Source organism: Haliotis rubra, unplaced genomic scaffold (genome assembly GCF_003918875.1).
Source record: "Haliotis rubra isolate DU_JTF1 unplaced genomic scaffold, ASM391887v1 Scf95, whole genome shotgun sequence".
In the NCBI taxonomy this organism is placed as follows: Eukaryota; Metazoa; Mollusca; class Gastropoda; order Lepetellida; family Haliotidae; genus Haliotis; species Haliotis rubra.
In genome coordinates, this window is record NW_025767690.1 from 1108269 (window position 1) to 1128867 (window position 20599).

Sequence of the window (20599 nt, forward strand, 5' to 3'; positions counted from 1 at the left end):
CATCACAGGTGATAACCTACCTCGCACGGCAATGTCCCCTGTTACGGTAAGGATGCATCTTACACACGAGCGAACAATGCTGGATGTCTTCTCGTAACACAGACAGCGATTGGGATCGTTCCAGTAGGGGTCATCAGGCTCCATCTAGAAGATTGAGATTGAGATTGAGATTGAGATTGAGAGTGAGAGTGAGATTGAGAGTGAGAGTGAGAGTGAGAGTGAGATTGAGATTGAGATTGAGATTGAGAGTGAGAGTGAGAGTGAGAGTGAGTGAGTGAGTGAGTGAGTTTAATTTTACGCCGCTTTTAGCTATCTATCTATCTATCTATCTATCTATTTATCTATCTATCTATCTATCTATCTTGGCTACCTGCCGCCGTAAAACCATACTCACTTACTCTAAAACTTAAAGTCTACAGAATTATGACCCTTCGAAAACCGATCGATAATGATCGTCTACGAATCAGACAATCATGGTGAAATACTTAGCATCCCGTACTGCGCCATTATATATATATAAGGGAAACGTTTTAAGAATGCTATCAGTGGAATCTGTCAAATCAGGACTCTGTGTAATCCGGTTTTCTCCATAATACGAGTGACCGCTTTACAATCCGGACAAATGAGTCGGTCCCATGCCAGTCCATAATAGACAGATTCCACTGTAACTGTGTTATGACATTTACTTCTATTTGGCAACTTAAAACCCTAATGGTAATATATACTGACCGAAAAAAATAAGGGATCACTTGAAAGGACAGGTGTTCCTTTATTTTGTTTCCAAGGTTTCTTCACAAGCTTTGTATCTCATAGCATGATTTATTATTCTCATCCTGATGTATTGCACTCCAAAGCATTTCGTGTCGGGGGTCATCTCAAATTTTTATATATGTATTTTAAAATCTTTAATCCTCGCAAAGACACGAGGGCCTGTGCACTAGAGTTGAAAAGTCAAACTGCACACTCTCGAGCTCATTAAATAGAATGTCATTTGCCTGTCTTATGGGCCGAAGGCCTCTTTACTGAATAAAAACAGTCTGTCTGTCTATTGGTGTAAGGTAAACATCAACTTACCCTAATCCGGTATACGTCCACCACAGTCACAGTGAACGTTATGGTGATCGAGGTAGCATTAGCTGCAGGTTTGTCATAGGTCTGAAAAAAAAGAAAATTTAAGTCATTTCTCGTGTTAAAATTTCATAGTAATGAGCTATGGCAACTGGCCACCATCGAGCTTTCTTGCGGACATGACTTAAAAAAGGAGAGGGTGGGTGAGGTTAGTTTTATGCCGCTTTAAGCAATACTCCAGCAATATGACTGCAGGGGACACCAGAAATGGTCTTCACACAATGTACCCAATGGAGAATCGAATCCGGGTCTTTGGCGAACGAGCGAACGCTTTGACCACTAGGATACCCCGCCGCCCGCCCGGGGTCAGATTGCTAGCCTCAAGAATCGCATTGTAAGTGACTTATTAGGATGAAGATTGGATGGGGCGGAATAATACGAAATAGGGAGGGATTGAATGGGATGGGATGGGATTAGGAGATGACAATTGGATTGTATCTAACTGTCTGGGATATATTCGGGGGTAATCAGGAAATAGTCACAAAAAGGTTGGACAGTCTCTTGGTGAAGGTCCTGAAAAACACCTCCCTGGAGAGGCGTATGTGAAAATGTACATTTTACGATGCAATATAAAATGATTTTCATTCAATCTCTTGGTAATGGTTGGAATTTTCGGCATGTAAGTAATTGTGGTGTTTTTGTTTTGCAACCATAACGTTTGTAACTTGCAAGTCACAAGCAAAACACTTTCCAAAATATTTACGTTGTGTTGTGGAAAATGACCCCAAATCACCAGGCGTGTACTTTCTTTTGAACGTCAGTATATAAAATATATTTTAATAATAAACTTTGACACCCTCCCCTTTCTTCACATCCTCGTAATAAATGACTGTCTGCTTACATGTATTCTTTTTATTATCTGCCCTTAGTGGCCATTGACCTTACCACATAAATAATAAACTACACTTAGATCATGTTTAAACCATCGGTGTAAACTTAAGTAATACACATCTGTGTTTAGATCTGGAAGGGTTATTCAACAAGTCTGCTCAAAAGGAAACTAAAAACTAAAAAAAATATACTTTAAGTAATTAAGGCTTAAAGCGCATGGTCACTGACTTACCTTGCCCTGGCAAGTGGACGCCTGGAAGATGGAAATTTCGCATCTTTCGAGGAAATTAAAGGTATCTCTTTCTCCCATCAGGGTAAAGATGTAATTTGTGAAGTTGAATTCCTTGGGGGCCAGGCTGAAACGGGCTGTAATTGCTGCTGGGACTGAGGGGTAGATGTTTGTGTATGACACAGCGGCTGTCCACCATCCCGGTGAATTGACATCTGTAACAGAACAAGCAACCATACACTAACGCTTATAATCTCTAAAATGCATACTACATTCGACAGAAACAAATAATGTCATTTACACTGAAAAGGGGGTGGTGAGGTAGCCTAGTAGTTAAAGCATTCGATCGTCACGCCGAGTACCCGGGTTCGATTCCTCACATCGGTACAATATGTGAATCTCATTTCTGGTGTCCCCCGCCTTGAATGTTGCTGGAATATTGCTTAAAACGGGACAAACTAAAACCCATTAGCTCACTTGAAGCTGAAAAGGAGCCCAAGTGAGATAGAACCTGAGAAAATTTTAACTTGCTTCCTTTGCAACTTTCGTATTGCAGTAAGGAAAATAATGGCATTGAGGGAGCGTGAGAAAGACTGCCATAACCTACAAACCGAATATGAGTCTCATTAACCTATTCAGACAATGACCTACTTCTCAGCCGATCTGAATGTTTTCATGTGAAAGTGAAACTAGACATCACAAACAACTATGGTTACACTGAATTCCAATTCCTTGTTTCCTAAGAAACTGGTATTTACCAATGAATTTTAATTATGAACTTTAATAACATCGTATTTCTATATTTTATGGCGCGGTGTAGGCAGCATGACCTTAACGAAGACGTCACAGAGGGCCCCTGTTTGATGAGGTCATAACATTATTCACAATGCATCTGGCTCACTGGTTACACCTGTTATCGTTTGTTTGCGCTTATTCAATGTAGTTCTTTAACGTACAATGCAATTGATATAATATTAATTTCGTACCAGACCGCCAACCTTTTCTAGCGACAGAGCCTCGTTTTGAGATTTCCACGATTTCCAGGTTTCTGTTTGTCAGAGCTCGCTGTACGACAGAGCACGCTGCACGACGTGTTTGCAAGGATTAGAAGGGTCGTAGTGTTGCAATATACGAGTGCTTAGATGTATCAAATAATACGGATAAATATTTATATATCCAGCTAAATGAATTGATCTAAAAATTCTGGACTGGTTATTGTACTAAGTTGCGCAATAGGACGGAACCCAGTCAACAGGAAACGCGACTGTTGTGTAATCAATGTTTGGACATTTAACGAACGTACGTACACGTACAGTCGTAGTGCCACCATCACTTTGTGGGACGAGGACCAGGGTCCCCATCCACAAAACGTTCGTAGCACTGCTACTTCTATGATAAATAATAGAGTTACGACAGGTAGTAACGTTACGAATGCTTTGTTGATAGGAACCAAGTGCCTAAATGGAGCCACGTATTACAAAGAGACCTCAGAGTTTTGATGATCGTAACCTCAATGGTTTAACATTGACTTACGACAGTGGAAGATAGAAGATCACTTGGTGAAACTCGCTGCATTGCAGGGCAGGACGTATTTGAGTGTATATACAGTTCGACAGTCGTAGCGTAGACGTCAAGTAGCATGGGGACAATTGAGCTTCGTTTAACCATGCGACCAAAGCACTTTTATGCTGTCGTCACCCAATTTCGTAGATCGATGCTAATGAGGTTGACCACCGGATTGTCTGGTCCAGATTCGAATATTTACAAACCGCCGATATATGGCTGGAATATTGCTGAGTGCGGCGTTAACTCAAACAAACAAACAAACAAACAAACAAACAGTCTGATTACCTGGGGACTGGAGCTTGAAGAACTGGCTTTGCCACTTTGATGCAGATGCAATGGGCAGGGTGTACAGCATCAGATGATAAAGATGGTTGATACCGCCTTCGAAACCGAGCATCTTCTTCCTGAACGTCAGCTGAAATTGAAATTTGCTTTCAGTTAGTTTAATGTTGTAGTCCGAAAATAATTTTGCTGTAAGTCAGAAATCTTTTAATCAAACTTTAAACAATAAATATGTTATAAAATATTAAAAACAACAGCAATCAAAACTGTCTCACGATGACTTTTAACAGCAGACAATACGTTTTTTCAACAGCTTGAAGCATAAATATTTCTTGGACAGTGTATTGTTGTTGTGTTTTTCACAAAATCGCTTAGCGAAATAAAATGTATCCATATTTTGTAAAATTAGCCTCCCCATGATTGTCCCCTTGAGTGGAGTCAAGGCCAAAACAGATCCAAGCACATTCTCATTAGTTCCCTTTCCATGGTTGCATTCTCTCACTTTTCCATATTTAGCTTTTTACCAAAGGTCGAGATCACGAGATTGTCACTCATAGTATTTCATATATTCATGATTACCTTATAGTCCTCCGAAGAAAAAATGTTCTGGGAGAAGTCAAACACCCGACAAACTGGCATCGGATATCCTGCAATGACCCTCTGAATCTTCACATAGAACCCCTTCAGATTCTTGAATCCGGAAGCTACAAAACCAATGAATAACATAATAGAGGATAGTATTTTTAGAATCCAATGAAACTATTATAACAGGATATATACGACACCAAACTTTCACACAGATTTCATTTAGCTAACAAACGTAGCTATTGCAAGCTTTAACTTCAAAGGAGAAAAAAACTTTAAAGGCGTATGTATTTATTAAATATAATATGTACCCACTAGAGAATAATAGTTCTCGATTTTGGTGTGATGTGTGTGGTTGGGTCTGTGTGTACGTATGGGGCTGAGGTGGTGAGTGGGTGAGTTGGTTGAGTGGGTGGCTGGGTTAGTGAGTGAGTGGGTAAGTGAGTGAGGGTGGAACCCCAAGTGATGAAGCAAGGATAGAGCTTATTAGCCATAATTAAAATATAACTGAAGATGGTCACACGCTACGTTGAAGCATACCTGTTGCCGGCGGTGTCCAAGTGATCACCACTTGAGAGTAGCTAATTCCAAGTGTCTCGTTTCGGTAAAGAGCCCCTTCAACCTCCAAAGTCTGCGGTGGTCCCATGAAGTCTCCTCCTACGTTCGGGGGCAGATCACTGTCGTTACAGCCTTGAAAAACAACGTCAGTTTCGGTTATATCGAAGTCGTTATAACGAATAGCCGATTATCTCGAACCGAGTTTATGTCTACATCATGCTTGACGTTGATATGTGATATCACCACATATTTACCGTTAATCATCCACAACTTGCATGCCATAGACAAATGACACTACTTATTATTCACTGTGGAGATCTAAAAGACGCTTACCGATGAAATGTTAAAAACCCTATATAGCCCCTGTGATTATCCAACATATGCTTGACGTTAATATGTGATATCCCTGTATAGTCACTGCCAGTATCCAACATATGCACGACGTTAATATGTGATATCTCTGTATAGTCACTGTCAGAATCCAACATATGCATGACGTTAATATGTGATATCACGTTATAGTCACTGTCAGTATCCAACAGATGCATGACGTTAATATGTGATATCTCTGTATAGTCACTGTCAGTATCCAACAGATGCATGACGTTAATATGTGACATCTCTGTATAGTCACTGTCAGTATCCAACAGATGCATGACGTTAATATGTGACATCTCTGTATAGTCACTGTCAGTATCCAACAGATGCATGACGTTAATATGTGATATCTCTGTATAGTCAGTATCAATTGTCGTTAATATTCATCTGTATAGTCACTGTCAGTATCCAACAGATGCATGACGTTAATATGTGACATCTCTGTATGTTCACTGTCAATATCCAACAGATGCATGACGTTAATATGTGACATCTCTGCAATGCAACACAGTGGAGTTTAAGGTGCCAGTTCAAGTACTTTGATAGAGTTGCCCCCACCCCAACCTTTATATATGTTCACATTTCTATTGGCATAATATGCTGCAGTAAATACACAGATACACACACATACACACATATACTCACACACATACACACATATACTCACACACATACACACATATACTCACACACACACACATATACTCACACACATACACACATATACTCACACACATACACACATATACTCACACACATACACACATATACTCACACACATACACACATATACTCACACACATACACACATATACTCACACACATACACACATATACTCACACACACACACACATATACTCACACACATACACACATATACTCACACACATACACACATATACTCACACACATACACACATATACTGATACACATATACTCACACACATACACACATATACTCACACATATACACACATATACTCACACACATACACACATATACTCACACACATACACACATATACTCACACACATACACACATATACTCACACACATACGCACATATACTCACACACATACACACATATACTCATAAATAAACAAACATATTCTCACACACATATACACATATACTCACACACATATACTCATATACTCATAGACACATATACTCACACACATACACACATATACTCATAATAAACACACATATTCTCACACACATATACTCATAGACACAAACATATATACTCACACACATACACTCATAAATAAACACACACATATGTCACACACACACACACACACACACATATATATATATATATATATATATATATATATATATATACACACATATATACATATCCGCATAAATATAATATATAAGATGTTTTGTTTTGAAAATGCAATTAAAATGTTACTGCTAAGAGAATCTCTCGTCTCTCGCCCCCTTGCCCACAACCCATTCCACTGACATATTATCATTCTCTATATTTAACCAGTATGGCAGCGTAATGGTACGGAGATACCAAACAATCTTCATGGCCAGAGTTGCGTACAGCCTTCCTACGTCACTATTCCACATCCTCCACTTGCCTCCTCACTCGACAGACTGCTCAGCTAGATCATTATCGTAGGGATGGACATTTTTACAATCCATTCAGCTCAAATAAGAATGATGACCCTAACACAAAGAACCTCATAATCCGTATTGTCTTATCACATATCCACCAGTTTAATGATATATATCGCATCGCATCGTGTACAGCTTGTATAGACAAACTATTGAGAAGGATACAAAACGCAGCTTCTACTGAACTTTCTACTCCACCTACTTCCAAGACTCTAAATAACATTAACTTAGCACGCCCCATTAAGATACCTTGTGGATAGTGGAAAGAGAGCAGGTTGCATTGGCCCTTCTCATTTCTGATAAATCACACACACTCATTGGTTCTGCCCAATAAGTAGGTCAAAATGGTGGAATGCTTTGTGTGTCAGATGACTTAGTCTTGTACCATACCAAACTCAGACTTCGTAGTGGAAGACCTTCAAGGCATTCTGCTTGGTCTTGACTTCCTACAGCAACACACTGCTTCAGTACAACAACTTCTGCTTCTGTCCTGGTTTAGTTGAAGCACCTGGGCCCCAGCACAGATAGTCTATTGTTCAGATGTCCAAACATATCACTATTCGCCCAAGGTCAGAACTTTGTTTTGAATTAGACATGCCAATTAACACCCCATAGACTAACTTAGTACACTGCAGCCACTTATAACTTAAACCAGAAGTCATCAGGTCATGGGTATTCATGGTGTAGTGAGATATGTCGACTCAGGTCCCTTACATATTACTCAACCGTACCAGCTTTACATTCACCTTACCAGCAAATGCACCTGTTGCTATGTTTGAGTCACCTGAACCACACTTTGGCCTGAGCCCCCTTCAGTATACACCCGTGAAGATCCGGGCTAGAATTGATCTTCAGTAACCCGTGTTTGTCGTAAGAGGCAACTGACTTGATCGGGTGGTCAGGCTCGCCGACTTGGTTGACATGTCATCGTATCCTAATTGCGTAGATCAATGTTCATGCTGTCGATCATTGGATTGTCTGGTCCAGATTCGATTATTTACTGACCGCCCCATATAACTGGAATATTGCTGACTGCGGCGTGAAACTAAACTCACTCACTCACTATATATGTGTGTACATAGTTCTCCAGTTTGGACTGCCTTTGTGTGTAACGTGTTTAAAACATACAATATCTATGTGTATGGTCCTCTTCATGCTACTCAAATACAAGTCCCGCTTGGAGACGTATAAAGATATAAACTGCCGGGTTAAAGTTTTCTATTTAAACGTTGGATTTTAAAAAAAATCAACAAACGTTTTCGAAACACTTTCCGGAACATTGCATGCTTAAGACCTTAAAAACAACTTATAGTTTCAAACACATCAACACAGGTAAAGATTTCTCGTTTGTTTCATTCTACTTCACCATCAAACATTCCTGTATACTTTCTTTCACAGTCAGTACACGTAAAACTAGAAGTACTCACGGAAATAGAAATAAAATGTTTTTTCGTTTCGTAGTTTTGAACACAACTATAGTTTCATTGTAAAATATTCTATGACTATCGTTTTTTGCATATCATACAATGTGAAATATCAAATTTAGGTGTTTAGCATACATTTGTAGGATTACATAGAAATATGTTTCATTCTGTTACTCAGTGACTGTAATCTCATGAGCTTGGGACATTTGCAAATCGCTTAACACTATAAGTCTGTGAGAACAGTAACCCCACTTGACCTAGGAAACCGAATTGATACCTTCCGTGACAAGGGCGCTGGCTTAGATAACTGTGTCAATGACAATGCTCCCAACAAGTCCCCTTCAACACCACAAGGCCACAAAGCCCTTGCCAAGCTCGAATCCATTCCCCAAAATATCAGTTGGGACAGGATGATATTCCACTCGCGGTACTTCAAGGGAAATGGAATACCCAAACCAAATCCAACCTGTCATTGACAAAGTTGAGGAGTGAGTTATTGAATGAGTTTACTTTTACGCCGCACTCAGCAATATTCCAGCAATATTCCGTCTGTCTGTAAACACTCGAGTCTGGACCTTTCAAAGTATGCAATCAGTGAAGAGTCTACCAAAACGAAAGTCCTGTAGCTGAGTTAGTTAGATAGGACTCTCATTTCCGTAAACACTTTCAGTGTTCGTACACAGTAGTGACATTGGAACATCCGTGATTATTCAGGGACATCCCATTCGAAATATTCAACATATCAGCCTTAAGAGCCACTTTGATTGAATCTGAAGCTATACAGAGGGGCAAAAGAAACTTTCTCACTTCAAAATGATATTGCAACAACTTAAAACACAAGTTCAAACTAAATAAATGCAAAACACAACGTCCAAACACAACAATGGTCTTTATGTTGAAAGTGTGGGTAATGGCACGAGATTAATCCAGGCATCAATAATGAAATGACAATGGCTGAAATCAAAATTTCAAATTTTTGAAATAAACTTAAAGAAAGGAGTAAATACTCAAAGCAACGAGAAATTAATCGAAACAATGAAACATTTACTGAAGCAATTGATTGCAACGACTGTATTTTTATGCAATTGGTGTCTTGTCAGCCTGAAAATGCTTGAATATATATTTTCATTCTACTCACATGGACGACATATGTTTGTCTTAGCTTCGAATTTATGTTTGTCTTAGCTTCGAAGTGGGGCACCTAAACGCCATACTAGTTTAGATCACAGATTCAAACTATCCCATCAGCTAGCACTCTCATTTCCGTAAACACTTTCAGGACACACCTTCAGTGTTCGTACACATCCGTAACTATTCAAGGACATCTTATTCGACATATTTAACATATCAACCTTAAAAGTCACTTCGATTGAATTTGAAGCTATACAGAGGGGCAAACAAATTTACCACTTCAAAATGAAACTGCAAAAAACTTAAAAACACAAGTTCAAACTAAATCAATAGAAAGCACAACGTCCAAACACAACAATGCCTTATATAGAAAGTGATACACTTCCAACATACGTTTTCTTGTAAACAAATATGCGAATATATACAAGGGAAACCAAACTACAATTGCAATCAAGGTATATGAATGATACGGACGGCATGTGAGACACTCAAACTGATAGAAATCACCACTGAAATGCGACGACTAAGACTCGAACAGCGCGACCTGGCCCTGGGTGTGATACAGATGGAAGCCACCAATGCCTATACTGCTGGAACGTTTGGCTGCTCTTGTATTGCTGTGACCTGGTGCAGCGTTACAGGCAGTCCGGGCAGACATCAGACAGACCACGAACAGGCAGACCAAGAGAAACTAAAAGGCCACAAACTGACAAAACCAGAGAACGTAAAGGCCACGAACTGGCAGACCAAGAGAAACTAAAAGGCCACGAACTGGCATAACCAAGAGAAACCAAAAGGCCACGAACTGGCAAAACCAGACAATGTACAGGCCACGAACTGGCAGACCAAGAGCAACTAAAAGGCAACGAACTGGCAAAACCCACAGAACGTACAGGCCACGAACTGGCAGACCAAGAGAACGTACAGGCCACGAACTGGTAGACCAAGAGCAACTAAAAAGCCACGAACTGGCAATACCAGAGAATGTACAGGCCACGAACTGGCAGACCAAGAGAAGGCCACGAACTGGCAAAACCAGAGGCTACGAAGTGGAAGACCAAGAGAACGTACAGGCCACGAACTGGCAGACCAAGAGAACGTACAGACCACGAACTGGCAAACCCAGAGAACGTACAGGCCACGAACTGGCAGACCAAGAGAACGTACAGGCCACGAACTGGCAGACCAAGAGAACGTACAGGCCACGAACTGGCAAACCCAGAGAACGTACAGGTCACGAACTGGCAGACCAAGAGAACGTACAGGCCACAAACTGACAAACCCAGAGAACGTACAGGCCACGAACTGGCAGACCAAGAGAACGTAGAGGCCACGAACTGGTAGACCAAGAGAACGTACAGGCAACGAACTGGCAGACCAAGAGCAACTAAAAGGCCATGAACTGGCAACCCAGGGAACGTACAGGCCACGAACTGGCAGACCAAGAGAAAGTAAAAAGCCACGAACTGGCAAACTCAGAGAACGTACAGCCCACGAACTAGCAAACCCAGAGATCGTACAGGCCACGAAATGGGACACCAAGAGAAAGTAAAAAGCCACGAACTGGCAAACTCAGAGAACGTACAGGCCACGAACTGGCAAACCAAGAGAACGCAAAGGCCGCGAACTGGCAGACCAAGAGAAACTAAAAGGCCACGAACTGGCATAACCCAGAGAACGTACAGGCAACGAACTGGCAGACCAAGAGAAACTAAAAGGCCACGAACTGGCAACCCAGAGAACGTACAGGCCAGGAACTGGCAGACCAAGAGATAGTAAAAAGCTACGAACTGGCAAACTCAGAGAACGTACAGGCCACGAACTGGCAGACCAAGAGAACGTACAGGCCACGAACTGGTAGACCATGAGAAACTAAAAAGACACGAACTATGAGACCAATAAAACCTAAAAGGTCAGGAACAAGGAATACCAAGAGAAACTAAAAGGCCACAAACTGGTAGACCAAGAGAAACTAAAAGGCCACGAACTGGCAACCAAGAGAACGTACAGGTCACGAACTGGCAGACCAAAAGATAGTAAAAAGCCACGAACTGGCAAACTCTGAGAACGTACAGGCCACGAACTGGCAGACCCAGAGATCGTACAGGCCACGAACTGGCACACCAAGAGAAACTAAAAGGCCACGAACTGACAACCAAGAGAACGTACAGGCCACGAACTGGTAGACCAAGAGAACGTAAAAAGCCACGAACTGGCAAACTCAGAGAACGTACAGGCCACGAACTGGCAAACCAAGACAACGCACAGGCCGCGAACTTGCAGACCAAAAGAAACTTAAAGGCCACGAACTGGCATAACCCAGAGAACGTACAGGCCACGAACTGGCAGACCAAGGGAACGTACAGGCCACGAACTGGTAGACCATGAGAAACTAAAAAGCCACGAACTATGAGACCAATAAAACCTAAAAGGCCACGAACAGGCATACCAAGAGAAACTAAAAGGCCACAAACTGGCAGACCAAGAGAAACTAAAAGGCCACGAACTGGCAACCCAGAGAACGTACAGGCCACGAACTGGCAGACCAAAAGATAGTAAAAAGCCACGAACTGGCAAACTCAGAGAACGTACAGGCCACGAACCGGCGGACCAAGAGCAACTAAAAGGCCACGAACTGGCAAAACCCAGAGATCGTACAGGCCGCGAACTGGCAGACCAAGAGAAACTGAAAGGTCACGAACTGGGAACCCAGTGAACGTACAGGCCACGAACTGGCAGACCAAGAGAAACTAAAAGACCACGAACTGGCAACCCAGAGAATGTACAGGCCACGAACTGGCAGACCAAGAGCAACTAATAGGCCACGAACTGGCAACCAAGAGAACGTACAGGCCACGAACTGGTAGACCAAGAGAAAGTAAAAAGCCACGAACTGGCAAACTCAGAGAACGTACAGGCCACGAACTGGCAAACCCAGAGAACGTACAGGCCACGAACTGGCAGACCAAGAGAACGTACAGGCCACAAACTGACAAACCAAGAGAACGTACATGCCACGAACTGGCAGACCAAGAGAACGTACAGGCCACGAACTGGCAGACCAAGAGAACGTAGAGGCAACGAACTGGCAGACCAAGAGCAACTAAAAGGCCACGAACTGGGAACCCAGAGAACATACGGGCCACGAACTGGCAGACCAAGAGAACGTACAGGCCACTGACTGGCAGACCAAGAGAACGTACAGGCCACGAATTAGCAGACCAAGAGAAACTAAAAGGCCACGAACTGGCAACCCAGAGAACGTACAGGCTAGGAACAGGCAAACCAAGAGAAACTAAAAGACCACGAACTGGCAAACCCAGAGAACGTACAGGCCACGAACTGGCACACCAAGAGAAACTAAAAGGCCACGAACTGGCAACCAAGAGAACGTACAGGCCACGATCTGACAGACCAAGGGAAAGTAAAAAGCCCGAAGTGGCAAACTCAGAGAACGTACAGGCAACGAACTGGCAAACTGAGGGAACGTACAGGCAACGAACTGGCAGACCAAGAGCAACTAATAGGCCACGAACTGGCAAACGCAGAAAACGTACAGGCCATGAAATGGCAGACCAAAAGAAACTGAAAGGCCACGAACTGGCAACCCAGAGAACGTACAGGCCACGAACTGGCAGACCAAGAGAAACTAAAAAGCCACGAACTGGCAGACCAAGAGAGACTAAAAGGCCACGAACTGGCAACCAAGAGAACGTAAAGGCCACGAACTGGCAGACCAAAAGAAACTAAAGGCCACGAACTGGCAACCCAGAGAACGTACAGGCCACGAACTGGCAAACCAAGAGAAACTAAAAGGCCACGAACTGGCAATAAACGTACAGAGAACGTACCAAGAGAAAGTAAAAAGCCACGAACTGGCAGACCAACAGAAAGTAAAATGCCACTAACTGGCAACCCCAGAGAACGTAGAGGCCACGAACTGGCAGACCAAGAGAAACTAAAAGGCCACGAACTGGCAACCAAGAGAACGTACAGGCCACGAACTGGCAGACCAACAGAAAGTAAAATGCCACTAACTGGCAACCCAGAGAACGTACAGGCCACGAACTGGCAAACCAAGAGAAACTAAAAGGCCACGAACTGGCAACCAAGAGAACGTACAGGCCACGAACTGGCAGACCAACAGAAAGTAAAATGCCACTAACTGGCAACCCCAGAGAACGTAGAGGCCACGAACTGGCAGACCAAGAGAAACTAAAAGGCCACGAACTGACATAACCCAGAGAACGTACAGGCCACGAACTGGCAGACCAAGAGAATCTAAAAGGTCACAAACTGGAAACCAAGAGATCGTACAGGCCACGAACTGGTAGACCAAGAGAAAGTAAAAAGCCACGAACTGGCAAACTCAGAGAACGTACAGGCCACGAACTGGCAACCAAGAGAACGTACAGGCCACGAACTGGCAGACCAAGAGAAAGTAAAAAGCCACGAACTGGCAAACTCAGAGAACGAACAGCCCACGAACTGGCAGACCAACAGAAACTAAAAGACCACGAACTGGCAACCTAGAGAATGTACAGGCCAGGAACTGGCAGACCAAGAGCAACTAATAGGCCACGAACTGGCAACCAAGAGAACGTACAGGCCACGAACTGGTAGACCAAGAGAAAGTAAAAAGCCACGAACTGGCAAACTCAGAGAACGTACAGGCCACGAACTGGCAGACCAAGAGAAACTAAAAGGCCACGAACTAGCAAACCAAGAGAACGTACAGGCCACGAACTGGTAGACCAAGAGAAAGTAAAAAGCCACGAACTGGCAAACTCAGAGAACGTACAGGCCATGAACTGGCAAACCCAGAGATCGTACAGGCCACGAACTGGCAGACCAAGAGAAACTAAAAGGCCACGAACTGGCAACCAAGAGAACGTACAGGCCAGGAACTGGCAGACCAAAAGATAGTAAAAAGCCACGAACTGGCAAACTCAGAGAACGTACAGGCCATGAACTGGCAGACCAAGAGAACGTACAGGCCACGAACTGGCAGACCTGAGAAAGTAAAAGCCATGAAACTAAAAAGCCACGAACTATGAGACCAAGAGAACCTAAAAGGCCACGAACAGGCAGACCAAGAGAAACTAAAAGGCCACGAACTGGCAACCAAGAGAGACTAAAAGGCCACGAACTGGCAACCAAGAGAACGTAAAGGCCACGAACTGGCAGACCAAAAGAAACTGAAAGGCCACGAACTGGCAACCCAGAGAACGTACAGGCCACGAACTGGCAGACCAAGAGAAACTGAAAGGTCACGAACTGGGAACCCAGTGAACGTACAGGCCACGAACTGGCAGACCAAGAGAAACTAAAAGACCACGAACTGGCAACCCAGAGAATGTACAGGCCACGAACTGGCAGACCAAGAGCAACTAACAGGCCACGAACTGGCAACCAAGAGAACGTACAGGCCACGAACTGGTAGACCAAGAGAAAGTAAAAAGCCACGAACTGGCAAACTCAGAGAACGTACAGGCCACGAACTGGCAGACCAAGAGAACGTACAGGCCACAAACTGACAAACCAAGAGAACGTACAGACCAAGACTGGAGACCAAGAGAACGTACAGGCCACGAACTGGCAGACCAGAGAGAACGTACAGGCAACGAACTGGCAGACCAAGAGCAACTAAAGACCTACGAACTGGGAACCCAGGAACATACCCTGAACTGGCAGTACAAGAGAACGTACAGGCCACTGACTGGCAGACCAAGAGAACGTACAGGCCACGAATTAGCAGACCAAGAGAAACTAAAAGGCCACGAACTGGCAACCCAGAGAACGTACAGGCTAGGAACAGGCAAACCAAAGAGAAACTAAAGACCACGAACTTGCAAACCCAGAGAACGTACGTACGAACTGGCACACCCAGAGAACTAAAAGGCCACGAACTGGCAAACCAAGAGAACGTACAGGCCACGATCTGACAGACAAGCGGAAAGTAAAAGCCCGAAGTGGCAAACTCAGAGAACGTACAGGCCACAACTGGCAAACTGAGGGAACGTACAGGCAACGAACTGGCAGACCAAGAGCAACTAATAGGCCACGAACTGGCAAACGCAGAAAACGTACAGGCCATGAACTGGCAGACCAAAAGAAACTGAAACGCCACGAACTGGCAACCAAGAGAACGTACAGGCCACGAACTGGCAGACCAAGAGAAACTAAAAAGCCACGAACTGGCAGACCAAGAGAGACTAAAAGGCCACGAACTGGCAAACCAAGAGAACGTAAAGGCCACGAACTGGCAGACCAAAAGAAACTGAAAGGCCACGAACTGGCAACCCAGAGAACGTACAGGCCACGAACTGGCAAACCAAGAGAAACTAAAAAGCCACGAACTGGCAGACTAAGAGAAACTAAAAGGCCACGAACTGGCAGACCAAGAGAATGTAAAAGGTCACAAACTGGAAACCAAGAGAACGTACAGGCCACGAACTGGTAGACCAAGAGAAAGTAAAAAGCCACGAACTGGCAAACTCAGAGAACGTACAGGCCAGGAACTGGCAACCAAGAGAACGTAAAGGCCACGAACTGGCAGACCAAGAGCCACGAACTGGCAGACCAAGAGAAACTAAAAGGCCACGAACTGGCATAACTCAGAGAACGAACAGGCCACGAACCGGCGGACCAAGAGCAATTAAAAGGCCACGAACTGGCAAAACCCAGATAACGTACAGGCCGCGAACTGGCACACCAACAGAAACTAAAAGGCCACGAACTGGCATAACCCAGAGAACGTACAGGCCACGAACTGGCAGACCAAGAGAACGTAACACGAAAAAGACCAAGAGAAAGTGGCCACGAACTGGCAAACTCAGAGAACGTACAGGCCACGAACTAGCAGACCAACAGAAACTAAAAGACCACGAACTGGCAACCTAGAGAATGTACAGGCCAGGAACTGGCAGACCAAGAGCAACTAATAGGCCACGAACTGGCAACCAAGAGAACGTACAGGCCACGAACTGGTAGACCAAGAGAAAGTAAAAAGCCACGAACTGGCAAACTCAGAGAACGTACAGGCCACGAACTGGCAGACCCAGAGATCGTACAGGCCACGAACTGGCAGACCAAGAGAAACTAAAAGGCCACGAACTAGCAACCAAGAGAACGTACAGGCCACGAACTGGTAGACCAAGAGAAAGTAAAAAGCCACGAACTGGCAAACTCAGAGAACGTACAGGCCATGAACTGGCAAACCCAGAGATCGTACAGGCCACGAACTGGCAGACCAAGAGAAACTAAAAGGCCACGAACTGGCAACCAAGAGAACGTACAGGCCAGGAACTGGCAGACCAAAAGATAGTAAAAAGCCACGAACTGGCAAACTCAGAGAACGTACAGGCCACGAACTGGCAGACCAAGAGAACGTACAGGCCACGAACTGGTAGACCATGAGAAACTAAAAAGCCACGAACTATGAGACCAAGAGAACCTAAAAGGCCACGAACAGGCAGACCAAGAGAAACTAAAAGGCCACGAACTGGCAACCAAGAGAACGTACAGGCCACGAACAGGCAGACCAAAAGAAAGTAAAAAGCCACGAACTGGCAAACTCAGAGAACGTACAGGCCACGAACTGGTAGACCATGAGAAACTAAAAAGCCACGAACTGGCAGACCAATAAAACCTAAAAGGCCACGAACAGGCATACCAAGAGAAACTAAAAAGCCACGAACTGGCAGACCAAGAGAAAGTGAAAGGCCACGAACAGGCAAAGCAAGAGAAACTGAAAGGCCGTGAACAGGCAGACCAAGAGAAACTACAGGCGACGAACAGGCAGACCAAGAGAAACTACGCCCTAATAGAGACTAGCACTTTGCATCTCTGGAATTCATATATGACATCAGCGACGAATGCCTAGGGGTATATGGTCAGTGGACTGACAGTGGCCAGGCGACTCAGGTAGGTAGGACTTGCAGACCTGACAGTTGTTGACAATGTAACATAAGCCTCAGAGATTGAGATGAGCTCGGACTGAACATCGTTGTAGCGATGTGACTGACGGGGGACCGCTTTTGTCTTTACACAGCTGATGGAAGCGTGTTACCAGTGAAGGGGAGAACAACGGCGGCATGTTGCGTTCTGAAGGTGGGGGTATTTTAGAGGCGATGTTATTGTTTGGGTACGAGAGAAAACCGCTGGTCATCATTAACAAAAACAAATTGGTTGACATTGTTCGTCTAATTGACCTACCATTGCTAAAACAGTTGCCACGAGGTGTCCTTTATCAGCATGACAGCCAGACTCCATACAGCCCGAACTGTACAGATTTTCATCACTGCCAACAGCGTCAACGTCAACACCCCTTGAAGACATGACAGGCGACAACTGCCGTACAACAAAGTCACTTCAGAAGGACTGTTGGTCAAAGTGCCTCTCAAAGTGGAGACGGGCTACATAGAGCTACACTCGTTGAGTGAGTGTATAGACGATCTGTAATCAGGTGTACAGACGGAACCTGCGTGCCCAACAAAACTCAATCACCCACAGAATGATAATGAAAGATAATGTTTGTAAAGAAACACTTCAAACTATTTTATAATGAGCTGGTTGATAGCCATGGTCAAAGTGAGTGACTGAACGAATAGAGTGTAATGCCGCTCTTGACTTAGTACCCGTTAAGTATATGAGAAAATAAGTATGAGGAATAACCCTACATTGCATCCACTACGACCTCCGCCCGCCCCCTCCTTTGTAGCATCAACCCGAACAGCAGAACTCATAATGTCAACCCTACTTTTAATTTTAATTATAACTCCTACCCCCAACTAACCCATCTGAAGATCTTAACAATCGGTGAGCGCCGTTTTACAGCTGTACAATGATGTTTGTAAATAATCGAGTCTGTACCAGATAATCCAGTGACAGAACGACAGAGCATGTTTTATTGAAACACTATGGAAAAGTCTCGATAATAGGTGTTCGCGAAAAGGTGAGCGTATCCTGCCCCACCGGTGGCACCCGTCATAACCATATGCTACGTCTAGTCAATTGTTCCGGTGAAATAATTTGGGAATGTCTGGTCAATATTTTGAAATCTTTGAAATCTTTACTGTGGCCTTTAATTGTGTAACCTTGATCGAGCATATGTGTGTGTGTGTGTGTGTGTGTGTGTGTGTGTGTGTGTGTGTGTGTGTGTGTGTGTGTGTGTGTGTGTGTGTGTGTGTGTGTGTGTGTGTGTGTGTGTGTGTGTGTGTGTGTGTGTGTGATAGCCGGGATGAATGTGTGCACGCACACCTGTCTGCCACATTTACCAATGACACATTATTTTTGGGGGGTAAGAAAGACGGCCGTTGCGGTATCCTCCAGATTAACTGGGTGTCACTGTATCAACAACGAAATTACTGATGCATGGCATGGTCTCACATTAGTACGTGGGGGTGTAGTGGGCGAGCTGGCTAAGGCGCCAGGCTAGAGATCCACCGAGTTTGAGGTGTCGGGATCGAGCCCACCTGTGACCGGGTGTAAAAACATTGGAGTCAACTTTGTGTGCAGGCTTTGTCAGTGTTGTCACAACCCCTAGTGTACAGTACACAACCCTGTGCACTTAAAAGAACCTACGAATCCGCTGGTATATTACCACATGGTGGCCACATGAATACGTGCAAACACCTTGTTTACTGCACGTTGCAGTAAACTCGGGCAAGGTACTGTGACTATGTGTCCCAGTCCACCCAGCTGTTAATGGGTACCTCTTAAGGATGGGAAAGCCACAATACCTCGGTGCGCCTAGTGGCTGAAAGAGTTGTATGCTCCCCAGGGAGTTGAGATTGTTGACACTGACATCCAATGATCGACGGGAAAAATACCAGCGCCTTGAGCATGTACTAGTTGCGTGGATATGAGCGGTATATAAATATCCTATAATAATAAATAACGATGGCCATGTGTCTGGGTGTGTCGTTAGATAACTATGGTGGCTGATTAGGACCATCGCTTTCTCGCCTTAAAATTCGGAGCCACCATAGAAAACAGACAGAAACAGAGTTTCAGTTTAGCAAGGTCCGAATGGAGGCGCTTTTACACATCAATCTCACTTCGGCTATCGTTGAGCGTATTTACTTTTCCGATGCTTTTAGAAATATTAGGACACAAGCAATGGGCTTCACAAACTGTACCCATGTGGAGAATCAAACCCGGGTCTTCGGCGTGACGAGTGAAGACTTTAACCACAAGGCTACCCTACCGCCCGTCAGCTATTACGTGCACCTTCTTAACATATTACCTAGACACAATGCATACACAGCATCTGTTACTGGTGGTAACCTTAGACGCTTCACGTTACCCCCTTACCACCACCCCACACCCCTCCCATGTGGGGAATCGAACCCGGAACTCCGGCGTGACGAGTGAACGCTATAACCACTAGGCTACTCGACGATTACTCGGCTATTTCATGCAACGTCTTGACATATAACCTCAGCGTAATGCAAACACAGTACCTATATTGGTGTTAGCCTTATTCGTTTCACGTTACCCCCCCAAAAAAAACAAACAACGCGTTATGACTTACCTCAGTTCCCCATATTTCCAAAGAATCTGTGTCATCGTTCGAACAGTTCCCAGTGATGCCAATCCCCTGAGAGAACACCACAGGCAGAAATACCACACAACACGTCCACGTAAGGGTAGCCATGCTACAGGGAGAGGGAGTTGCTCGGTGTAACATCATAGCCTCTGATCACCGTGTACACGTTCAAACCAAATATTGACTTCAGCTGAGAAGCGTCGAATACCACTGGGGTCAGAATCTATATTAGCCTCGCGCGATTAGAACAGCGGCATGCATCCTGTTCATAGTCACTGGGGCAACAGCCAACAATA

The 20599-nt window shown here is 44.2% G+C and overlaps 1 protein-coding gene across 1 annotated transcript in view; it reads right to left on the reverse strand.

The window, feature by feature from the left end:
• The window catches only part of LOC124264908, a 32073-nt gene that overhangs the window by 9779 nt on the left and 1695 nt on the right, over positions 1–20599 (reverse strand). The window contains exons 2-7 of the mRNA XM_046699689.1: positions 5162–5311; positions 4616–4740; positions 4040–4169; positions 2192–2403; positions 1075–1155; positions 21–144 (exon numbers count right to left, since the gene is read on the reverse strand). Of these exons, the coding sequence (XP_046555645.1) occupies positions 21–144; positions 1075–1155; positions 2192–2403; positions 4040–4169; positions 4616–4740; positions 5162–5311 (822 nt within the window). The remainder of the gene's footprint in view (positions 1–20; positions 145–1074; positions 1156–2191; positions 2404–4039; positions 4170–4615; positions 4741–5161; positions 5312–20599) is intronic.